This window comes from Juglans microcarpa x Juglans regia, chromosome 8D, assembly GCF_004785595.1.
Source record: "Juglans microcarpa x Juglans regia isolate MS1-56 chromosome 8D, Jm3101_v1.0, whole genome shotgun sequence".
Taxonomy (NCBI): domain Eukaryota; kingdom Viridiplantae; phylum Streptophyta; class Magnoliopsida; order Fagales; family Juglandaceae; genus Juglans; species Juglans microcarpa x Juglans regia.
Window position 1 is genome coordinate 32878500 of NC_054608.1, and position 20577 is coordinate 32899076.

At 38.2% G+C, this 20577-nt stretch overlaps 1 protein-coding gene across 1 annotated transcript in view; it reads right to left on the reverse strand.

The window, feature by feature from the left end:
* Positions 1-19880: 19880 nt before the first annotated feature.
* LOC121242723 (lupeol synthase-like) overlaps positions 19881-20577 on the reverse strand; it is a 59185-nt gene continuing 58488 nt past the window's right edge. Inside the window, exon 19 of the mRNA XM_041140666.1 lies at positions 19881-20286. Coding sequence (XP_040996600.1) covers positions 20176-20286 — 111 coding nt within the window. The 3' untranslated portion in view covers positions 19881-20175. The remainder of the gene's footprint in view (positions 20287-20577) is intronic.

The following is a 20577-nucleotide window of genomic DNA, read 5'->3' on the forward strand; positions in this document are numbered from 1 at the left end:
TGTTGACATGTCAGACACTGTGCTACATATGCCACTATCTCTCGCTTCATCCCACACCACCAAAAGTGTTGTTTCAGATCCCGATACATCTTGGTGCTCCCCGGATGAACTATGTAGAGTGAACGATGAGCTTCTCTCAAGATCAAATCTTTGATTACTCTATCTTTGGGTACACATAATCTTCCTCTAAATCTCAAAGTGCCATCATCTGACACTAGAAAATCAGGTCTCTTACCCTCTGCTATCTCTTCTTTAATCTTCATCAATTCTGTATCACTTGCTTGGGCGTCCTTAATTTGATCTATCAATGTTGAACCTAGTGTCAAGCTATTCATCTTAGCTTGAGTGTCCTGAATTACCTCAATGCCAGCTCGCTCCATGTCTAGTAGAATATGCCTCTGAGGAGTGAACATCGTAGCCAGGGTGCCAGAGGATGACTTCCGACTAAGAGCATCTGCTACGACGTTTGCTTTACCAGGATGGTAGTTAATATTACAGTCATAGTCCTTCAGAAGTTCCAACCACCTCTGTTGTCTCATATTCAATTCTTTCTGCGTGAAGAAATATTTCAGACTCTTATGATCGGTATAAATCTCGCACTTTTCACCATAAAGATAATGTCTCCATATCTTCAAGGCAAAAACCACTGCTGCAAGTTCCAGATCATGGGTTGGGTAATTCTGCTCATAACTCTTTAGTTGTCGGGAAGCGTATGAAATAACCTTCCCATTCTGCATTAAAACACAACCTAATCCCTTTAGTGAAGCATCACTGTATATAACAAATCCTCCATCTCCCGAAGGAACTGTAAGAATTGGTGCTGACACTAATCTTTTCTTCAATTCTTGGAAGCTGTCCTCACACTCACCTGTCCATAGGAACTTCTCATCCTTTCGTGTCAACTTTGTCATCGGAGCTGCAATACTTGAAAAGCCTTCTATAAATCTTCTATAGTAACCAGCGAGGCCTAAGAAACTTCGTACCTCACTGACATTACTAGGCTTTGCCCACTTTACTACTGCCTCAACCTTTGCTGGGTCCACTGAAATTCCTTTTGCTGATACCACGTGTCCCAAAAAGGAAATCTCTTGTAACCAAAACTCACATTTCTTAAATTTTTCATACAACTTCTTTTCTCTTAGTGTTTGAAGGGCAATCCTCAAATGTTCCTCATGCTCAGCGCTACTCCGAGAATAAATAAGAATATCATCGATAAAAACTATCACAAACTGGTCCAGATAATCCTTAAATACCCTATTCATAAGGTCCATGAAGGCTGCGGGGGCATTAGTTAGACCAAACGGCATAACAAGGAATTCATAGTGTCCATACCGCTTCCGGAAAGCTGTCTTCTGCACTTCTGTCTCCTTAACTTTCAACTGGTGATAACCGGATCACAAATCTATCTTAGAAAAGACTTGGGCTCCCTGAAGTTGATCAAATAAGTCATCAATCCGGGGTAGAGGGTATCTGTTCTTGATAGTTACTTTATTCAACTCCCTGTAGTCAATACATAAACGCATAGACCCATCCTTCTTCTTCACGAAAAGTACTGGAGCACCCCATGGAGAAACACTGGGGCGTATGAAACCTTTCTCTAGTAACTCTTGCAATTGATCCTTGAGTTCCCTTAACTCAACTGGAGCTATACGGTAGGGTGCTTTAGATATAGGCACTGTTCCTGGAGTGAGATCAATCGCGAACTCAACTTCTCTATCCTGTGGTAACCCTGGAAGATCTTCAGGAAATACGTCTTTAAAATCTCTAACCACGCTTATGTCTTCAATCTTGAGTCCATCTTCTGGTGGTAAGATCAAACTTGCTAGAAATCCCGTGCACCCTTGTCTCAAAAGTCGGGTGGCCTGCAAAGCTGAGATTACACGAGGAGGGGAACTTCCTCGTACTGATTGAAAACTAAACTCCTCCCCATCTGCGGATTTAAAGACTACTCTCTTATTAAAGCAATCCACACAGGCATGGTTCCGGGATAACCAGTCCATTCCCAAAATCACGTCAAATCCGGACATATTAAAAACGATCAAGTCCGCAGGAAGAATTCTCCCTTGAATCTCTATCGGACATCCAATTAGTACAGAATCACAAATAATGTACTCTCCCGAGGGCGTAGCAACAGACATGCTAGGTTCTAGTGGTTCCGGTATCTTCTCAGTCAAAGGTGCATAATGGTTTGAAATGAAAGAATGAGTAGCACCAGAGTCGAATAAAATGGAGGCATGACGTGAAAACAATGATAATGTGCCTAGATGAATGTCATAACAACTTAGAGCTATCAGGATCATGCAATTTATTCATCATTCTAAAAAGATATCTAAATTTAGGAAAAACGAAAGGTACCTGTGACTACATCATTTGATGCCTCAGCATCAACAGGGGTGAGGGTATAAACTCTTGCCGTAGCTTGCATCTTCTGTCCTCCACTCCTACCTGGTTCCCCAGGTTTCTTAATTGGGCAGTCCCGAGCTAGATGGTTTGGCTTCCCGCACTTGAAGCACACATTCTGGCCATACATACACTTTCCCAAATGTCGCTTTCCACATGTTGCACACGTGGGGTAAGTTTGCCCTGCTGGTGGTGGCCTTTGACGATTCTCGATGTGAGGCCTCTTGTCCTTATGCGACACTGTCTGGAGTTGTTGCTGTTGCTGGCGCTTCCTTTGATTGTTGTACTCAAAGCTCTCTTGGAGGTCTTCTTCAGCAATGGTAGCTCGGGTGACTAGCTCCGTGAAACTCCGAATCCTGAGAGTACGCACACGTTCTCGAATCCTACGATCCAGTCCGCGCTCGAATTTCTCAGCTTTCTTTTCCTCATCTGGAATTAAGTAACTGGCGAAACGAGAAAGCTCCATGAATTTCGTAGCATACTGTGCTACCGTCATCGTTCCTTGAGTAAGGTCCATAAATTCGCGAGCTCTCGACTCCCGAAGGGTCCGTGGGAAAAAGTGATCTAGAAAGATCCTCTTGAAATGATCCCAAGTAATGGGGACTGCTTCCCCTAATTCCAGCTGCACTAAAACTCGAGTCGACTTCCACCACTTGTTTGCCATGTCAGTCAGATGGTAAGTGGCATATTTCACCTTCTGATCATCCGTGCAGTAGAGCGCTTCGAAAATCTGCTCCAAACGCTCAATCCAGCTTTCCGCATCCAAGGAATTCAGTCTGCCATCGAAAGTAGAGGGATGCTGGCGGGAAAATTGCTCCCAGGTACAACCGGCCTGTGGAGCTCTAGGCGCCATAAATTGGCCGCTAACCATTGACTGGAAGAATTGGGTAGCAGCAGCAACAAGAGGGTCTGGAGTATCATTCTGATTAGATCCAGAGGATCCCTCTCGGTTTGGGTGATTTCTAGTGCCGGGGGCCATGATCTACGTTAAGATGTCATAATAACAATTATCTAGTATTTGATAAGAACGTAAAAAAAAAAATAATGACAATGAAACAATCCTACACTGATGGTTCTAACTAGTAAAAACTATAATGTATTCAACCGTAAACAAACCTGGATTACTCGCGAGCAGGCTAGGAGCATCCTAGGAACTTTAACTAAAAATTTACAAATTTTTTTTTTGAAAAGTCTACAGAATCAACCTGGCTCTGATACCAAATTGTAACACCCCCTTTCCGTAGGCTAGGAGTGCCACGTATTTTCCATAGAAATAATCCGGTAATAGATCCCATAATTTCATAATTTAAAAAAAAAACTGAACTTTTATTATGCGGAAAAAATGTCTAATAAAACTGTCTTCCAAAACATTAAATGAAATAAACTGAAATAAATTCATGTCATAAAAACATGTTTATTTTAGAAAGTCTGAACTAAAAAAATAAATGCTCCTTCTATTCCTGGCCTGCCTGCTCGTAATCATCATCTTCACCTGGGTGGTTAAAAACATAAAAACAAACTAAAATGAGTCGATGACTCAGTAAGAAATCTATCACAACGTAAACGTAATGAACATAAGATTTTCATAACAACTTTCATTGCTGAGCTTAAAAAAAAAATTCATGACTGTTCATGCTGATGCTTATGCTATGTATGACTATCTTAACTTACTGATCTGACTGATTTATTTGATTTAACTGATTTATCTGACTGGCCAACACACTTAACCCTGTGTGCAAGGTTGTGCACCGGCCCCACATCCCGCGGCCGCAAGGGGAGCCGCTGATAGTATTCTGGCATACTATGGTGGATCACGACTGAGTTCGTGGCTTGCACATCCACCCTGAACTGAACTGCGTTGGTACCATGCATCTGAATGGCCATCTTATTAACTGATCTGATCTTATCTTACACTTAAAATTAAGATGGCTTACGTGTCTTATACACATGAGATGCATGACATACTACATACATAATCATAAATTCTGAATTTAAACATGATGCGGAATGACATGGTCGTATCCTATGCTAGATGACATGCTTGCACATGACATGAGCGGTTCATAAATAGTGGCTGTCAATGAACTGGCTTGGATAATACATACATATAAGCTAACTGTGATTATCCTAATTTATGATCAAATTTACTTACCTCGCTGCGTGTCTTCTTGAATAATACTTCGTAACTTGAGACCTATATTCAATAAATAACTATCACTAAATTGTTTGGAAATAAATAAATACTAATATCTTACTTAACTAAATTCGAAATTCTAAAATATAGTCAAACCAATATTTGTTTAACACTAAAATCAATAATTCATAGTATTTATATTACTTAAAATACTAATTTATAATTTAGTAGAAATACTCGAGCTATTTTAAAATAATTCACAAAAACTTAAATTCTTAAACTAAGTTTCATTTCTCAACACAATTATTAAATCTTATAAGAAATTTAACCAATTCCACTAAATTCTTAACATAGAAATTTTATTAAAATCTTACTAAATTGACAAAGGAAATTTAACTCAAACATTAGACTTAACATTATACTTTAAAACATATTTCTAATTCTTTAAACATTTTTTTATTAAAAAAAATGAACCTTTAATTAACTACATTTATTTAATAACTCAACTAGTAATATTAAACTCAATAAATTTCACTAAAATAATTATTGAAATAAAATAAGATCAAATTCAATTAAACATTATTATAATCTGCAAAAAAAATCAAAACTCTGGCCCATAAATATAATACTGCAACAAGAGCCCAATCAAAAGAACAGGCTCAACACACGCACGCACAAGGGCTTAGGGCCCAATGGCCCAATAAGACCCACGGATTCTTGAAAGAATCCGAAAACCTGGCTAACAAACAAAGGAAAACAGAGAGTTGAGAGCGAGGGAGAGGGTCTGCGATGGAGGAGCTCACCGAGGGAGAGGGGCTAACTCGACGGCAGTTCTGGTGGCTGGGAGTGGTCGGCGGCGCGACTGGGGGTTCCTACGATGGTGCGGCACCGAGTGAGAGAAAGAGAGAGAGAGTTTAGAGAGAGAAACTACTAAACCGAAACCAAGAGAGAGAGAGAGAGAGAGAGCTGTGGCGGCCGAGGCCTTACCGGAGAAATGAGTGGCTCGACGGGGGGTTATGGGTCGGCGGCTTCTGTGTCGTCGAGGAGAGGTTCGGCGCCTCTTGAGGTGGCCACCGAGGGGAAGGGGCGACGGCACTGGTTCGGCAACAGGGGTTTTTCGCAACTCACAAGTTTGTCTTCTCATGCACAGGTAAGCACGTTTTATAATGGTAGATGATAGAGAATTATAGAAACCCTAGAAGAGCATAGACGGCATGAGTAGAGGAATACACGGCACTAGAGTTGGAGTTCCACTAGGACGCTAGCAAAACAAACAAAATCACCGAGAGAAACATACGGGTTGGGTGGTTTGAAGTTCTCAACAGAGGCTAACAAAGTGATGAGGTTCGGTGACTAGAAGAAAAAAAATTTAAACTTTAAATTTCAAAACAAAACCGTAGTACATAATCTGATACACTTTAGAAATCCTTATTAAAACAAAACTCTAACAAATCATAAATCGCAACTATAATAGAAAATATAAAGATAAAGTACATATAAATTCTGATAAAACTATAATCATAAAAATATAAATTCTAAAATATAAGTTTACTAGAAAAAATTTACTTATATACCCTAAAACCAAAACTGGTATGTCACAAGATCTCCAAGAAAAGTTGTAGAGATTAGTAAATAAAATATTTTCCGCATTTAGATTTTCTAATCTCAGTATATGTATTGATTTGTATAAAAGGAAAACAAATCAAACATATCAAGAAAAGATGGTACAAGGAATAGAGAGTTTCTTGAGATAATTCATATAGACGCATGTAAATCTTTTCTCTATAATATTTTATATATATAAGTATTTCATTACTTTCATAGATGATTTTCATGGTATAGATATATCTATCTGCTACATGAGAAGTCTCAAGCCATTAGTAATTCTTGAGGCACTTCTCATGGAGAGGAAATGCAGCTAGGGAGAAAGGTGAAAATCATCGAATTGGATTGAAGTAGTGAATGCCACGAAAAATGTTATGAGTCAGGTTATAATCCTGACCTATTTTGTTAACTTCTTGAAAAGATGTGTAGTAAGACTATTAAAGATAATGGTATATATCTTAAATTGTATTCCCAGTAAGTAGTCTCAAACACTTCTGAGTTGTGGAACTTGATTTAAGGCTTATACATGTATGAATAGTCAATCTAAAGTAAGACTTTACAATCAAAATGAAAGAAAGTTGGATCGTATAATACTTAATGGGTATATTATTGATTACTCACGGAGATCCAAATTATTTAAGTTGTATTGTCTCTATTCATAGTTTGAATTCTGAGGAAATTGAAATGTCAGATTCCTTATAGTTGGCAAAATCAGTGGGAGTATAGAAATTAGAGACGTGATTGTTGTGAAGTGCATTCTTGTACTTTGAAAATGCTTATAATTCATTTTATAATTATCTTAATGTTAACATGGAACTACAAGCAAATGATCATTTACCTCATCAGAGAAACACCACTGAAGAATTGGCCATAGAGACATCAGAACAGGTAACCTCATATGATATTCTTGATTTGAGTTTTGGTTAGAATGCATGGTGTATTTTCAAAATTTGAATTTGACATAGAAATAAATGAAGGTTCATATATGTTTTCACAAGTTATAAAAATAAGTGATTTTATAAAAGACCGATGCATAAAAGAGTGATTGAAATCCATGAATCAATGTAAAGTCTGAAATTTTGTTTAAATTGTCTGAAATGTATAAAAGTCGAATGTAAATGGGTGTTGGAGACAAAACCCTGACTTTAAAAGGCAATATGGAACAATATAAAGTCAGACTTGTAATCAAGGATTTCACTTAGAAATGAGCATTAATTAGAAAGAGATTTCTAATAAACTTGAAATAACTCATTAAGAATCACTATGGCATGAGTAGTTCATTATAATTTAGAGTTACATCAAAGAGATGTGAAAACAATTGTAGAATGAAAGTTTGAAGTCTACAAGAAACGAATAAAAGGATTAGTTAAAAAAGGTAACAGATTTTCTAAAAAATTGGTATCTAAAATTTGATAATACCAATATTATTTTGGAATTAAGAAAAATATTGTTAATGTATATACCCGTAAGTCAGTGAGAGTATATTTATATTTATGGTCATGCATGTATATGACTTTTAGCAAGTATGAATTATGGTTTATAGTATGGTATTAAAGTTATGTCTTTAAGGAACTTTAAAAATGAAATTATGAATGAGACATCTTTTGTAATTGGGATTGAATTTTAATACCAAAACGATGAGTGTTAAGATTGTCTCAGTATAGTTGCATAGAGTTTTGGAAGATTTTACATGAAGAGTTGTTGTTCAATGGTTGTCGCCAAAGTAACCGAAGGATGTTTGACCCAAAAGTTGTGAAAACAGTGCAAGGTTATTTGCAAGATATTAAAGACAATATTGTTGCTTTAAGAAGAACTGATACTCTTAAGGTAACTGGATATTCAGACCCTATTTTGTGGGATTAGTCTAATGATGGAAAATACAATTATGGTTATGTATTTTGCTATCTAGTAGAGTTATTTTATGGAAAAGTATGAGGCAAATCTCTTACTGCTTCATGTGCAATAGGGACTGAGTTTGTGGTATGCTTTGAGGCCAAAATGTATGGTATCTGATTGAGGAAATTTATCGTAGGACTTAGAATTGTTGACTTATAGCTAAACCACTAAGAAAATATTGTAAAAATTCATCAGAATATTTTTTCTTCAAATGATAAGTATTTAATGAAAATTTAAATACATAAGTATTAAGGAGAATATACAAAAACAAATATGTCCATAACAATAGTATGTTAATGATTATACTTAAGGGACATGTTGAAAAGATGGGTCATATGCTTATACCCATGATGTGAACATGTTAAAGAGGTCATTGATATGCTGAGTATTTTGTTACTGGAAATTGAAAGATAGCTATTATGGTTGTTTCTGTTTTCTTGTTTTTTCACTTTATATGTACATTGAATGGTGTGGACGAATGATGACAAGATAATGTCTACGATAGACATGAATTGGAACCCAAGGTATTACAATATTAGCCTTAATTATCACAATTAAAGATTGTGTTAAATTAAGTTACTGGTATTGTGATACATGGAAGGGAATTTGTTGATCATATAGCAGAGGACCGCCATGACTCACATTGATAGCTGGTTTGACATTGATATTACGGAACTCATTAAATGTATTTTGAGCTATGAAAGTTTTAAGAAATGAATTTGCGCAGTATGGTTAATTTCCTATGATAAACTCATGAACGAAAAATATTATTTAATGGGCGTATGAGCCAAGTGGAAGAATGTAAGAGTTTTATTTAAACTCAATGTCCCACACACCCATCTTGATAGAGTTGGAATATTTCAAAACTTATCAGTTAATATATGAGTTATAATGGGATAAAAAAACTCCTAAGAGATAAGATTAACTCTATATCCCTAATCATAGTCAAACACAAAGTCTTAGATTTCTTGATGGTCAGAAGTCTATAAATAGCACTGAGGGGTTAAATGGTTCTCACATATAATATTAGAGTGCCTCTAGCCATCGGGAGCCATCGGGAGACACTTAGGAAGCTAAGTTGCTAGAATGATCTTTCTCTCATAGTTAGATTAATTTCTTCATCAAATAGATGGGGAAATGTACGTATTTAATTATCATTGTTTTATTATTGTGGATCATAGAAAATCAAAGGTCCAATTATTAATGTTCATGTTAAAATATTTAACATCACTTGCCGTGGCTAATTGCCCCGAATGAGTTGAAAGGTACTCTGTTTGATATGCAAAACCAGGGGTCCTTTGGTGGGGTTGAGGGTGATGTTTTCCGTCGTGGGTTCACGGCTGGCTATGGCGGTGCGGTATGGACAGAGGTTTGCGTGGGGTGGACGAACTGGGCGGCAACTACGTGGAGGTGCAGTGGGTAGGTGGTGCACGGCTGGAGTGGTGAAATCATAAGGAGTTTGGGTGGCTGAGACGCACATAAATGGCTTTCTAATGCAGCAGCACCATGGTCGTGCCACCAGTCGTCTCGCGCTGGCCTCGCTAGCAGTAGTGGAGTGGAGGTCTTAGTTTGACCTTCTGTGAAGAGGAGGATGAGCGGCACTTATTCTAGGGTTGAGAATGCTTAAAACATGTATGAGATACATGAAACAGATAAAACCTTAGAGAAAACAGGAAGAGGAGACGTTCATGAAAGGGCAAACGGACGTGAAACCGTGGAATCGATTTCACGGGCCTGGGATCTTTAGTCTAAAAAAAATATTTGGCCCATGTATTGGATCTTGTATAGGATTAATGCATGAGCTTTTTTTAAAAAAAATTTTAGGTGTCGACTCAACTTAAAAAAAATTATCTTTGTCTCATAAATTTTTTGGGTGAAAATCCACTTGATCCATTAAAAGATTTTAAAATCTAATTATCAAATCTATTGAAAAAAACATATTCCACCAAAGTAAAAAAAAAAAAAGAAATCTGGGCTCGTAGTCCATAAAAAAAATACTCGTTAATCTGAAGTGGATTTTTCTTACCTTTAAACTTAAAAATTTTTTAAAGCGGGTTTAGTTGTGTAACACCCCACATTTTAGTGTATTTTTACTAAAGGATTATTTTTATTTATTTAAATTTTATTCTCGTATTTTAAAATTGGTTGGATTTTTAATGAGTTTATTTCTATGATTTTAATTGGTGAAAATTAATTTTTATGTACTTTCTTAATATTTATTTATTGTTGTGCATTTAAATTGTTTTTCATATTTAATTAATTACTGTGGGATTTAATTATTTCAATTTGACTATACCATTACGTTTAAATTATTTTATTTAACTTGAGGTTTTGAAATCGTTTCCGTCGGATTATTTTGTGACCCAAGTTATGAAGATTAGACCTCATTTCTTTCTCTGCATTTTCTCTTTTCTCTTTTCTTTTTCTTTCCTTTTTCTTTTCCTCCTTTCTTTTCTTTCTTTCCTGGCTTTCTCCCTCGCGACGTCCAGCTCCCTCACTCTCTCTCCGTCCGTTCTTCCTCTCCCCCAGCCCGCCGCCGTGCACCGGCGGTGGTCGACACCGCCCGGCTCCCCAGCTCCCCCAGCCACCGGCGACGCCACACCACCGTTTCCAGCTCCATTCGCGCCGCCGTTAACCACCACGAACCCATTGAAGCCGCGGCGTTTCATGCACCACTGCGCCACCGTCGCGCCACCTCCGGCCACCATCTTCCTACCATTTCATCCTCGACCTCTTGGCAACCCATTGGACCCAACCCCACCTCCGATCTGTCACCAGTGAAGCACATCCAACTCCATTTCCGTTTTGGGCTTTTTGTTCTTCTACCGCCCCCCATGCCGCCACCCACGGCCAACCTTCACCACCACTAGCTTCACCGACCTCCCTAGGCCCTACTCTATCAAATTTGAGTCTTCGTTTGTCACCGTTGAAAAGTGGGTATCTGTGACCCACGGCCACAGTGTATTTTACACTGTTCGACAGCTATTTTTCCACTTCGAGCGCACCCGTGATCCTCGGAAAATTATTATATAGCATTGTAAGTATTTCTCCAAAGAACTTTCGTAATTTAAATGTATTTTTGCACTAACTCATTTCACTGTATTTTTGGCATGCCGGACTGAGTCCGAGGAGTTCGGGGGTCGGATGGATTTGTGATTGGAGTTGTTTGGTTTATTTGGTTTGGTTGTTGATGAGTTGTTTTGATTGGATTTGTGGGGATTGGTTCTGGATGGATGTTGGATCAGTGTTGGTGCATGTTCATACCATTATTTCATGCATGATCATGTTTGTAAAGAAAACTGGGTTTTCGTGTATTGCATTCATGTTCATGTGTTTATGAAAACTGGGTTTTCATGTGAGAATGGATTTTGGGTGCATGTGTATCACGACCCCAAGCCGAGATGGGGCATTAACTCGGTGGAGCTCCTCTGGTTACTCGGGAGCGGAATATACTGAGTAACGTCCACTGGATTGTCGCCGGGCGACAATGGGATCGGACGAGATGGTCTTGTGCCGACTGAGTGGTCCTTCTGCTGGCGGGGACTAGAGGATGTCTGGCCACGTACGCGCTGGGCGCGGAACTGGGCATCGCTCGTTGCGTAGTGTGGGTGCTTGGCCATGTACGCGCTGGGCGCGGAACTGAGTATCGCTACGAAGTCAGGACGTGCGGATGGTCCATAGGGGAGGCCATGGTGCATATGGAATTAATGCATGGTGCATTTGGAATTAATGCACTATTTTCTGGGAAAATAGTGCGAGTTGGATTTCTGGGTAAATCATTTTCTGGAAAAATATTTTACGGATATTTTGGGCCAAAATGGGATTCTGGCGTGTGTTGGAAAATTATCATTTTCGGGGAAAATGATGTCTTGTGGAAAAATGCATATTTCATCATGTGCATGCATGTTAGTTGCATTTAATGCATTTTATATTACGTTGTTATTTGGGGTCATACTTACCTGCGATACTATTTTGTGGTAACGCAGATTTTGATGCAGATGAGGAGTAGGAGGGCGAGCCTGAGGAGACGGCTCCGCCTGAGGAGTGATCTAGGATCACTCGTTTGTTTATTTGAAACTATTGTAATATATTTTATGGATGACTGCATAACTGCTATTTAAATCTTTACTGATGTTTGATTGTAAATAAATTCTGGTACTTAGTTGACTATCCACTGCATTATTTTATTTGTACACTGTTGCATGTACACACACTGGCACTTCGTTGGGATGTGTGACCGTGTTGTCACCATCCTGGCGTCTCGATCCCTGTGTATTTATGTAAGGGGGATTGGGGGCGCCACAGGTGGTATCAAAGCAGTTCGGCTCTGGGTAAAACCAGATGTCCCTTAGGATAGTACCAGAAAATTATTTTTATTATTATTTTAAAATAATAAAATTTTTGTTTAAGTGGTGTAAGTTAAGTTATTTATTTTATATTATGAGTTTATTGCTATTTTATTTTATGTTAATTGATGTTATTTGATTTATTTTATTTTATTGCTTTAATTAGTGTTTACCTTTGGTTGGGTATGGTTTTATTGGCTTTATTTATTTTATTGTATAATAATTTTGTTGTTTATTTATTTTATTGTATAATAATTTTGTTGTTTATCTATTTTATTGTATGTCATTTTAATTTACTTGTTTTATTTTATGGCGGATTATTTTATTGTTTTATTTATTTTATTGTGAACTACTTCATTGGTTTTATGCATTTTGTCGTATGTTATTTTATTTATGGAATTTTATTTTATTTTATTTTGTTCGAAATTGAAAGGCGGGTTAAGGGTTATGTTATGACAGGAAGATGGTACGACTGAGAAGGCCATTGTTAGGCTTAAACATTGGTATAGTAGGCCTGAACTCTTGGTGATTGGTTGTTTTAATATCAAGGCTTGAACATAAGGGTCTGGGTGAACTCTTTGGATTAGGTACTCAAGTTGCTGCTAAGGAGGGGAATAGTTTTTTTTAATTGCTTAGAATAATTGAGGTTTTAGATTCTGTAGAATTTATGTAGTGAGTCTATGGGTAGGAGGTTGTATGTTTAACGAATGTCAATGTTAGATTTATGAGAAGTTCATCTAAGGTTTGTGGCCCCATAGTTTTTAGAAAATAAGTTAATGGGATTTAAGCTGGTAGGTTCAACAAGCAATTAAGGGATTACTTAGATTAAAAGTTTTTGATCTTGTCGACCTCGATAAGCAATTTGATAACATTTGGGGTTTTAGAATTTACAAGTTTTATAAGGCGAATGTTTTAGAGTTAAGATCATCGATCTTGAGGATTTCAGGAAATGATTTATATCTGGGTTAAGGTTTTAGAATTGCAGAGTTGAAAGGCTGAATTAAAATAGGATTGATGAGAGTTGAGTTACTGATATGAGAATATTTTTTCAGGCGAGAATTTTCTTGGAGATGGAAAGTAATGATCTAGTTTGTTTATTTTCTGAGGATTGAAGATGTTGATCTAATTTGGTTAAATAATTATTTTTAGCTTGGTGTTACAGTGACAGGTTAATGATTTAATCCATATCAATTTTAAGGATAATAGATGGTGCGGATATAGGAAATGATTCTTATTGATTTCGAGGATATATGTCTAGTGATGGATATGGTAAGGATGATTACCTGCACGTTTGGAGGATTATTGGTTTTGGCTAAGGGTGCGTAAGATTGATGTATAGTAGTGGTGAGTGGTTATGGATTTCGGAGAGTATAGGTCCTAGTCTCATTTGGTTTGGAAGAAGTGGTTTTGGTTGGTGTGGAAGAGGAGTCAACACAATAGTAGTAATTCAAGAGACCTTGGCTTGGAGTTTTTGGTGAGTCGATCGAAGTGTGCAATTGAAGTGGGTTACTCAATGAATCATGGTTGGGAATAGTTATTGTAATTATCTTCAGGAATTAATTGTGACTTGAGGTTACCTAGGAATTTAAATTTTTGAGGCTATACTTTCTTTTGGAGATTGAGCATCCAGTTGGTTGAATTAAGGACATTGTTATTTAACTTGAAGAGAGATTGATGGGTCGTCATATTTGGTGTATGATAAGATCTTGAAAGTTGAAGTTTAGACATTAGCGATGAATAATATGATCAAGTATGTGAGTTAATAAAGCATTAGGATCCTTGGGTGCTTTGCATTGGCTTTTGGTGGATTGATGATTTGAGCAGTAGGGCTTGCCTTGAGGTTTAATAGTGATGTGTTATTGAATGAGCTAGTCGTGCTAATACTAGCTTATAGGAGTAGAAGTAGCTGGGCGAGTTACCAATGAGGTTTTGTTAATGTTTTGGTGAAGTCAATAATGGTTCATAATGAGTTTAGTCACCGTTAGATTAGATGTTGTTCAGAATGCAGGTGATTAGCTTTTGGGTTTAGGTTGTTAGGTAGGAGTTAATAGGCGCTCTTATTGGTTGGTTGGATTGGAATTGAGTCTTTTAAAGTATGTTTCTTATCTTAGAGGAGATGAATGTATTTTTGGTTGACGTTGCTTATTTTCAATTTGAGATGTTGAGGTTGTTTGATATTGATTTTCTGTCAATGATCATGGGTGTATTTTATGGAATTTGATTTTGATCAAGGCAGCTGGAGTTAATTGAGGAATTTGAGTTATAACTCATGGTTTTGGGAGAGAGTATTTTTCTACCAAATTATGATAAGAGTTTTGGTTAGTAGGAATGGAGCCACCTTGTACTCGATGGTGTTAGTTTCATGAGGACGTAAGTTTTATGCATGTGGCGAATATCAGAGTGCGCAGCAGAAGCGTGGTATTTTTGTTGTAGTCAGGAGTTCAAATTGTGCTGATTTGAAGAATTAATGGTGACTTGAATTTTGACAAGATACTTGTAATTGGAGATTAATCATCTGGTTGTGCAAAATCTGTTACTGATGGTTAACATTGGAAGTGGCTATTAGGTTACCAAAAGTATAATTCAATGAAGGTTTAGAAGTTGGAGCATAGAAGTTGATTGCAGTTGGCACATATTATTGTATGGATCTATTGATCATTGGAATTTATTGGATGTTGTATTAAGGTTCTCGAGGAAATGAGATTTTTGGATAGCAGTCACTCTAGGAATACTGGTCGTGATGTGTCATTGGGGGACTAAAACGAGTATATTGGATATTGCCATGTTCATTGAGAAATGTACCACGTGCCGTCTAGTTAAGGTTGAGCATCAAGGTAGACTTCAACCTCTCCCTATTCCAGAGTGGAAGTGGGATGATATTTCTATGGATTTTGTGCTAGGGTTGCCGAGGACTCCTAGTGGGAAGAACTCAATTTGGGCGATTGTTGATTGGTTGATCAAGAGTGCTCATTTCTTGCCCATTAATAATACTGACTCGTTGGGTAAGTTGACTTGGTTATATGTCAAGGAGATAGTGCGTTTGCATGGAATACCCAAGAGTATCGTGTCAGATCGGGACTCGCGATTCACGTCCCATTTCTGGAAGAGTTTGCAGGCAGCATTAGGCACTAAATTGAAGTTTAGTTCGGCGTATCACCCCCAAACAGACGGTCAATCAGAGCGTACTATTCAGACTCTGGAGGATATGTTGCGGTCTTGTGTCATGGAATTTCAAGGAAGTTGGGAGAATCACTTACCGCTTATTGAGTTCTCTTATAATAACAGTTTTCATTCCTCCATTCAGATGGCCCCGTATGAAGCTTTATATGGACGGAAGTGCAGATTGCCTTTATGTTGGGATGAAGTTGGTGAGAACAAATTGCTTGGGCCTGAGATAATTCAAGAAATGAAGGATCAAGTTTAGTTATCAGGAAGAAGATGGCTAAAGCGCAAAGTCGCCAGAAAAGTTACGCAGATACAAGAAGAAGAGACCTATCCTTTGAAGTAGGTGATTGGGTTTATCTTAAAGTCTCTCCTATGAAAGGCGTTAAGCGCTTTGGTAAGAAAGGAAAGCTTAGTCCAAGATATGTTGGCCATTTTCAGATCGTAGAGAAGGTTGGGTTTGTTGCTTATAGAGTGGCCTTGCCGGACTATTTTGGTGGTATGTTCTTAGTCTGCTCTTAGTTGAATCTTATTCCTGTCTTAGTCCTAATGTTGACCTTGCCAATTTCGAGGACGAAATTTTATTTAAGGGGGGGAGGATGTAACACCCTGCATTTTAGTGTATTTTTACTAAAGGATTATTTTTATTTATTTAAATTTTGTTCTCGTATTTTAAAATTGGTTGGATTTTTAATGAGTTTATTTCAATGATTTTAATTGGTGAAAATCAATTTTTATGTGCTTTCTTAATATTTATTTATTGTTGTGCATTTAAATTGTTTTTCATATTTAATTAATTACTGTGGGATTTAATTATTTCAATTTGACTTTACCATTACGTTTAAATTATTTTATTTAACTTGAGGTTTTGAAATCGTTTCCGTCGGATCATTTTTGTGACCCAAGTTATGAGGATTAGACCTCATTTCTTTCTCTGCATTTTCTCTTTCCTCTTTTTTTTTTTCTTTCCTTTTTCTTTTCCTCCTTTCTTTTCTTTCTTTCCTGGCTTTCTCCCGCGCGACGTCCAGCTCCCTCACTCTCTCTCCGTCCGTTCTTCCTCTCCCCCAGCCCGCCGCCGTGTGCCGGCGGTTGGCGACACCGCCCGGCTCCCCCAGCCACCGGCGACGCCACACCTCCGTTTCCAGCTCCATTCGCGCCGACGTTAACCACCACGAACCCATTGAAGCCGCGGCGTTCCATGCACCACTGCGCCACCGTCGCGCCACCTCCGGCCACCATCTTCCTACCACTTCATCCTCGACCTCTTGGCATCCCATTGGACCCAACCCCACCTCCAATCTGTCACCGGTGAAGCACATCCAACTCCATTTCCGTTTTGGGCTTTTTGGTCTTCTACCGCCGCCCATGCCGCCACCCACGGCCAACCTTCACCACCACTAGCTTCACCGACCTCCCTAGGCCCTACTCTATCAAATTTGAGTCTTCGTTTGTCACCGTTGAAAAGTGGGTATCTGTGACCCACGGCCACAGTGTATTTTACACTGTTCGACAGCTATTTTTCCACTTCGAGCGCACCCGTGATCCTCGGAAAATTATTATATAGCATTGTAAGTATTTCTCCAAAGAACTTTCGTAATTTAAATGTATTTTTGCACTAACCCATTTCACTGTATATTTGGCATGCCGGACTGAGTCCGAGGAGTTCGGGGGTCGGATGGATTTGTGATTGGAGTTGTTTGGTTTATTTGGTTTGGTTGTTGATGAGTTGTTTTGATTGGATTTGTGGGGATTGGTTCTGGATGGATGTTGGATCAGTGTTGGTGTATGTTCATACCATTATTTCATGCATGATCATGTTTGTAAAGAAAACTGGGTTTTCGTGTATTGCATTCATGTTCATGTGTTTATGAAAACTGGGTTTTCATGTGAGAATGGATTTTGGGTGCGTGTGTATCACGACCCCAAGCCGAGATGGGGCATTAACTCGGTGGAGCTCCTCTGGTTACTCGGGAGCGGAATATACTGAGTAACGTCCCCTGGATTGTCGCCGGGCGACAATGGGATCGGACGAGATGGTCTCATGCCGACTGAGTGGTCCTTCTGCTGGCGGGGACTAGAGGATGTCTGGCCACGTACGCACTGGGCGCGGAACTGGGCATCGCTCGTTGCGTAGTGTGGGTGCTTGGCCATGTACGTGCTGGGCGCGGAACTGAGTACCGCTACAAAGCCAGGACGTGCGGATGGTCCATAGGGGAGGCCATGATGCATATGGAATTAATGCATGGTGCATTTGGAATTAATGCACTATTTTCTGAGAAAATAGTGCGAGTTGGATTTCTGGGTAAATCATTTTCTGGAAAAATATTTTACGGATATTTTGGGCCAAAATGGGATTTTGACGTGTGTTGGAAAATTATCATTTTCGGGAAAAATGATGTCTTGTGGAAAAATGCATATTTCATCATGTGCATGCATGTTAGTTGCATTTAATGCATTTTATATTACGTTGTTATTTGGGGTCATACTTACCTGCGATACTATTTTGTGGTAACGCAGATTTTGATACAGATGAGGAGGAGGAGGCGAGCCTGAGGAGACGGCTCCGCCTGAGGAGTGATCTGGGATCACTCATTTGTTTATTTGAAATTATTGTAATATATTTTATGGATGACTGTATAACTGCTATTTAAATCTTTACTGATGTTTGATTGTAAATAAATTCTGGTACTTAGTTGACTATCTGCTGCATTATTTTATTTGTACACTGTTGCATGTACACATACTGGCACTTTGTTGGGATGTGTGACCGTGTTGTCACCATCCTGGCGTCTCGATCCCTGTGTATTTATGTAAGGGGGATTGGGGGCGCCACAAATTGGTTAGTGATATTGCTAGCTGTTCGTCAAAGGCTTTAGCCTTGCTAATGGCATCTTTTCCCCAGACAAAATCCTTGGCAAGCATGTGCTCACCATATCTTCAACATTCTGAACAGCAAAACCAGTAGCAGCTGGCCTTTTGTCCGACAATAGTACTGCTGTATCTTCTCCCTGTGAATCCTTGAATGTAACATAAGCAAGCTGTGTCCCATAAGTTTCCCTTTGCATTTCAACACATTGAATATTACCAGAAAATGAAAAGAATTCTCTCATTTCTCTCACAGAAACAGCTGGTGAAATGTTGCTGACCTCAACTATTCTTATATATCTATGTATGGAGTAAAGGAAGATGTAAATTTGGTTACTTTTCCCCCAAGGGCCTACAGCACCAAAAATCAAGTTTTGACTATTTACACTGACTCAAGTTAAACACTTGACATACTTGAGAATTGGCTCATCAGGATATAACTAAGTTCTTGAAAGATAACGGTAAATAAAGGAAACAAATTCCTGAATCATTAATATAACCTGAAAAGACCTTGTATGAATTTGAAGCCAATGTTACTATAATTAGTCCTACTCTATTGCTGGAACTACTTCTAGCATGATGTTCTTGAAAATTTCTAATAGAAAATATTTGCATTCCATAATCCAAAAAGAAAATCAAATCTTTACTACACATATCCGGATCAGGAACAACAGCTCTAATGTCAATAGCGGTAGCCAGTTCTATGCCAAAGTTTCGTTTCCTCACATCTGAAACATTGATTATCCAGTTTGGTATCATAGCTGACTTGGGAACTGTTGCATGCAATCCCTTGGTCGGTATGGTCTGCAGGGACTGACATTTCCAGATTGCCTAGGAGTTTCGAAGAAGCAACAGCGATACAGTAGACCTCCATTAAAGGGGCACAGGCAGAGAGAGAATTTAAGAAACGTGTTGGAGAGACGGAGGTGAGGGATCTGAACATAATCTTGTGGACAAAATTGAATCAACGTAGAAAACGAACGATTGGAGTGCTTTTTTTAGTTTTTCTCAGCGGGAAGTTCGCGCGCCCTCACAAAAGATTTTTTACTAAAGACAACTCTAATTTGGCAAAATGAACGAAGTTCAAATTCTAATAAATGGCAAAGGGAAAAAACTTAAAGGAGATTCTTGTGTTGGATTAATAGAGTATAGATTAGCATGAAGACTGTTTTGAGAGGGAAAACACTTATAGATTAACATGTGGAAGAGATCGGAGGTAGATATATTATACGTACTCTCTCTACGTATCACAATAACATCTTGACACGTTGGGAAGTTTCTTTAGATGAGCCTAAAAATTCACGGAGATTTGGCAAAGCGTATTCGATGCGGAAAAATTACAAAAACTCCCTTTAAAAAAAAAAAAAAAAAAAACCCTAGAAGGCTTATATAACTATTATCCATTAATTAGTGATATGTACTTTTGGTTCTCACAAAGGAAGTATACATGCATTGAAATCCATTTAATTCCATACAGTACGTAAAATTTAATTTTCACATATATTATGGTACATTATTGAGTTGTAGGAATCGTTTTTTTAAGGAGATGCACGCTTACACTAAGAAACTACACGCGTACACCATTACACACATATATTACATCTTGCAAAGTGCTTGAGAATTGCGAATATCCTTTTTCAGGCACAAGAATGATCGATCGATCGATCTATACATTGTTGAACATACTATTCTATTAATTTCTCAAGCTTATTTGGACTAGCTAATTACTTTAACATGTTATCTTTTGCTTGCTTAAGCATTTGGATATCATGCAAACAGAAGTTGCTTCCGATATTCTCCAAGAGCCCATATGGGGAATATGTTTCTGTACGATGAGTAGTTTAATGCACAATTCCTCATAAATACTCCAGTGATTTCCTGTTTCCAATAACCATTGATTATGTTATCTTTGAAATTATAATTTGGTATGCAGAAAGATGTTATTAGAAAAGAATCGAAGCGATGAAAGAGAGAAAGAAGAATAAAAGCACACAACTAAGATGACACAAAAAATAACTGAAAGCGTTGCATTCTGAATAAATGCGAATTACCTGCTGAGGGAAGTCACCATCTTCCATTTGCGAATTGATTAGCACCCTTACCCCACGGTGGATTGGTGTTGGGTCTATCCCAGCCTAATAATTTACAAAAATATTTAGAACTAGCATA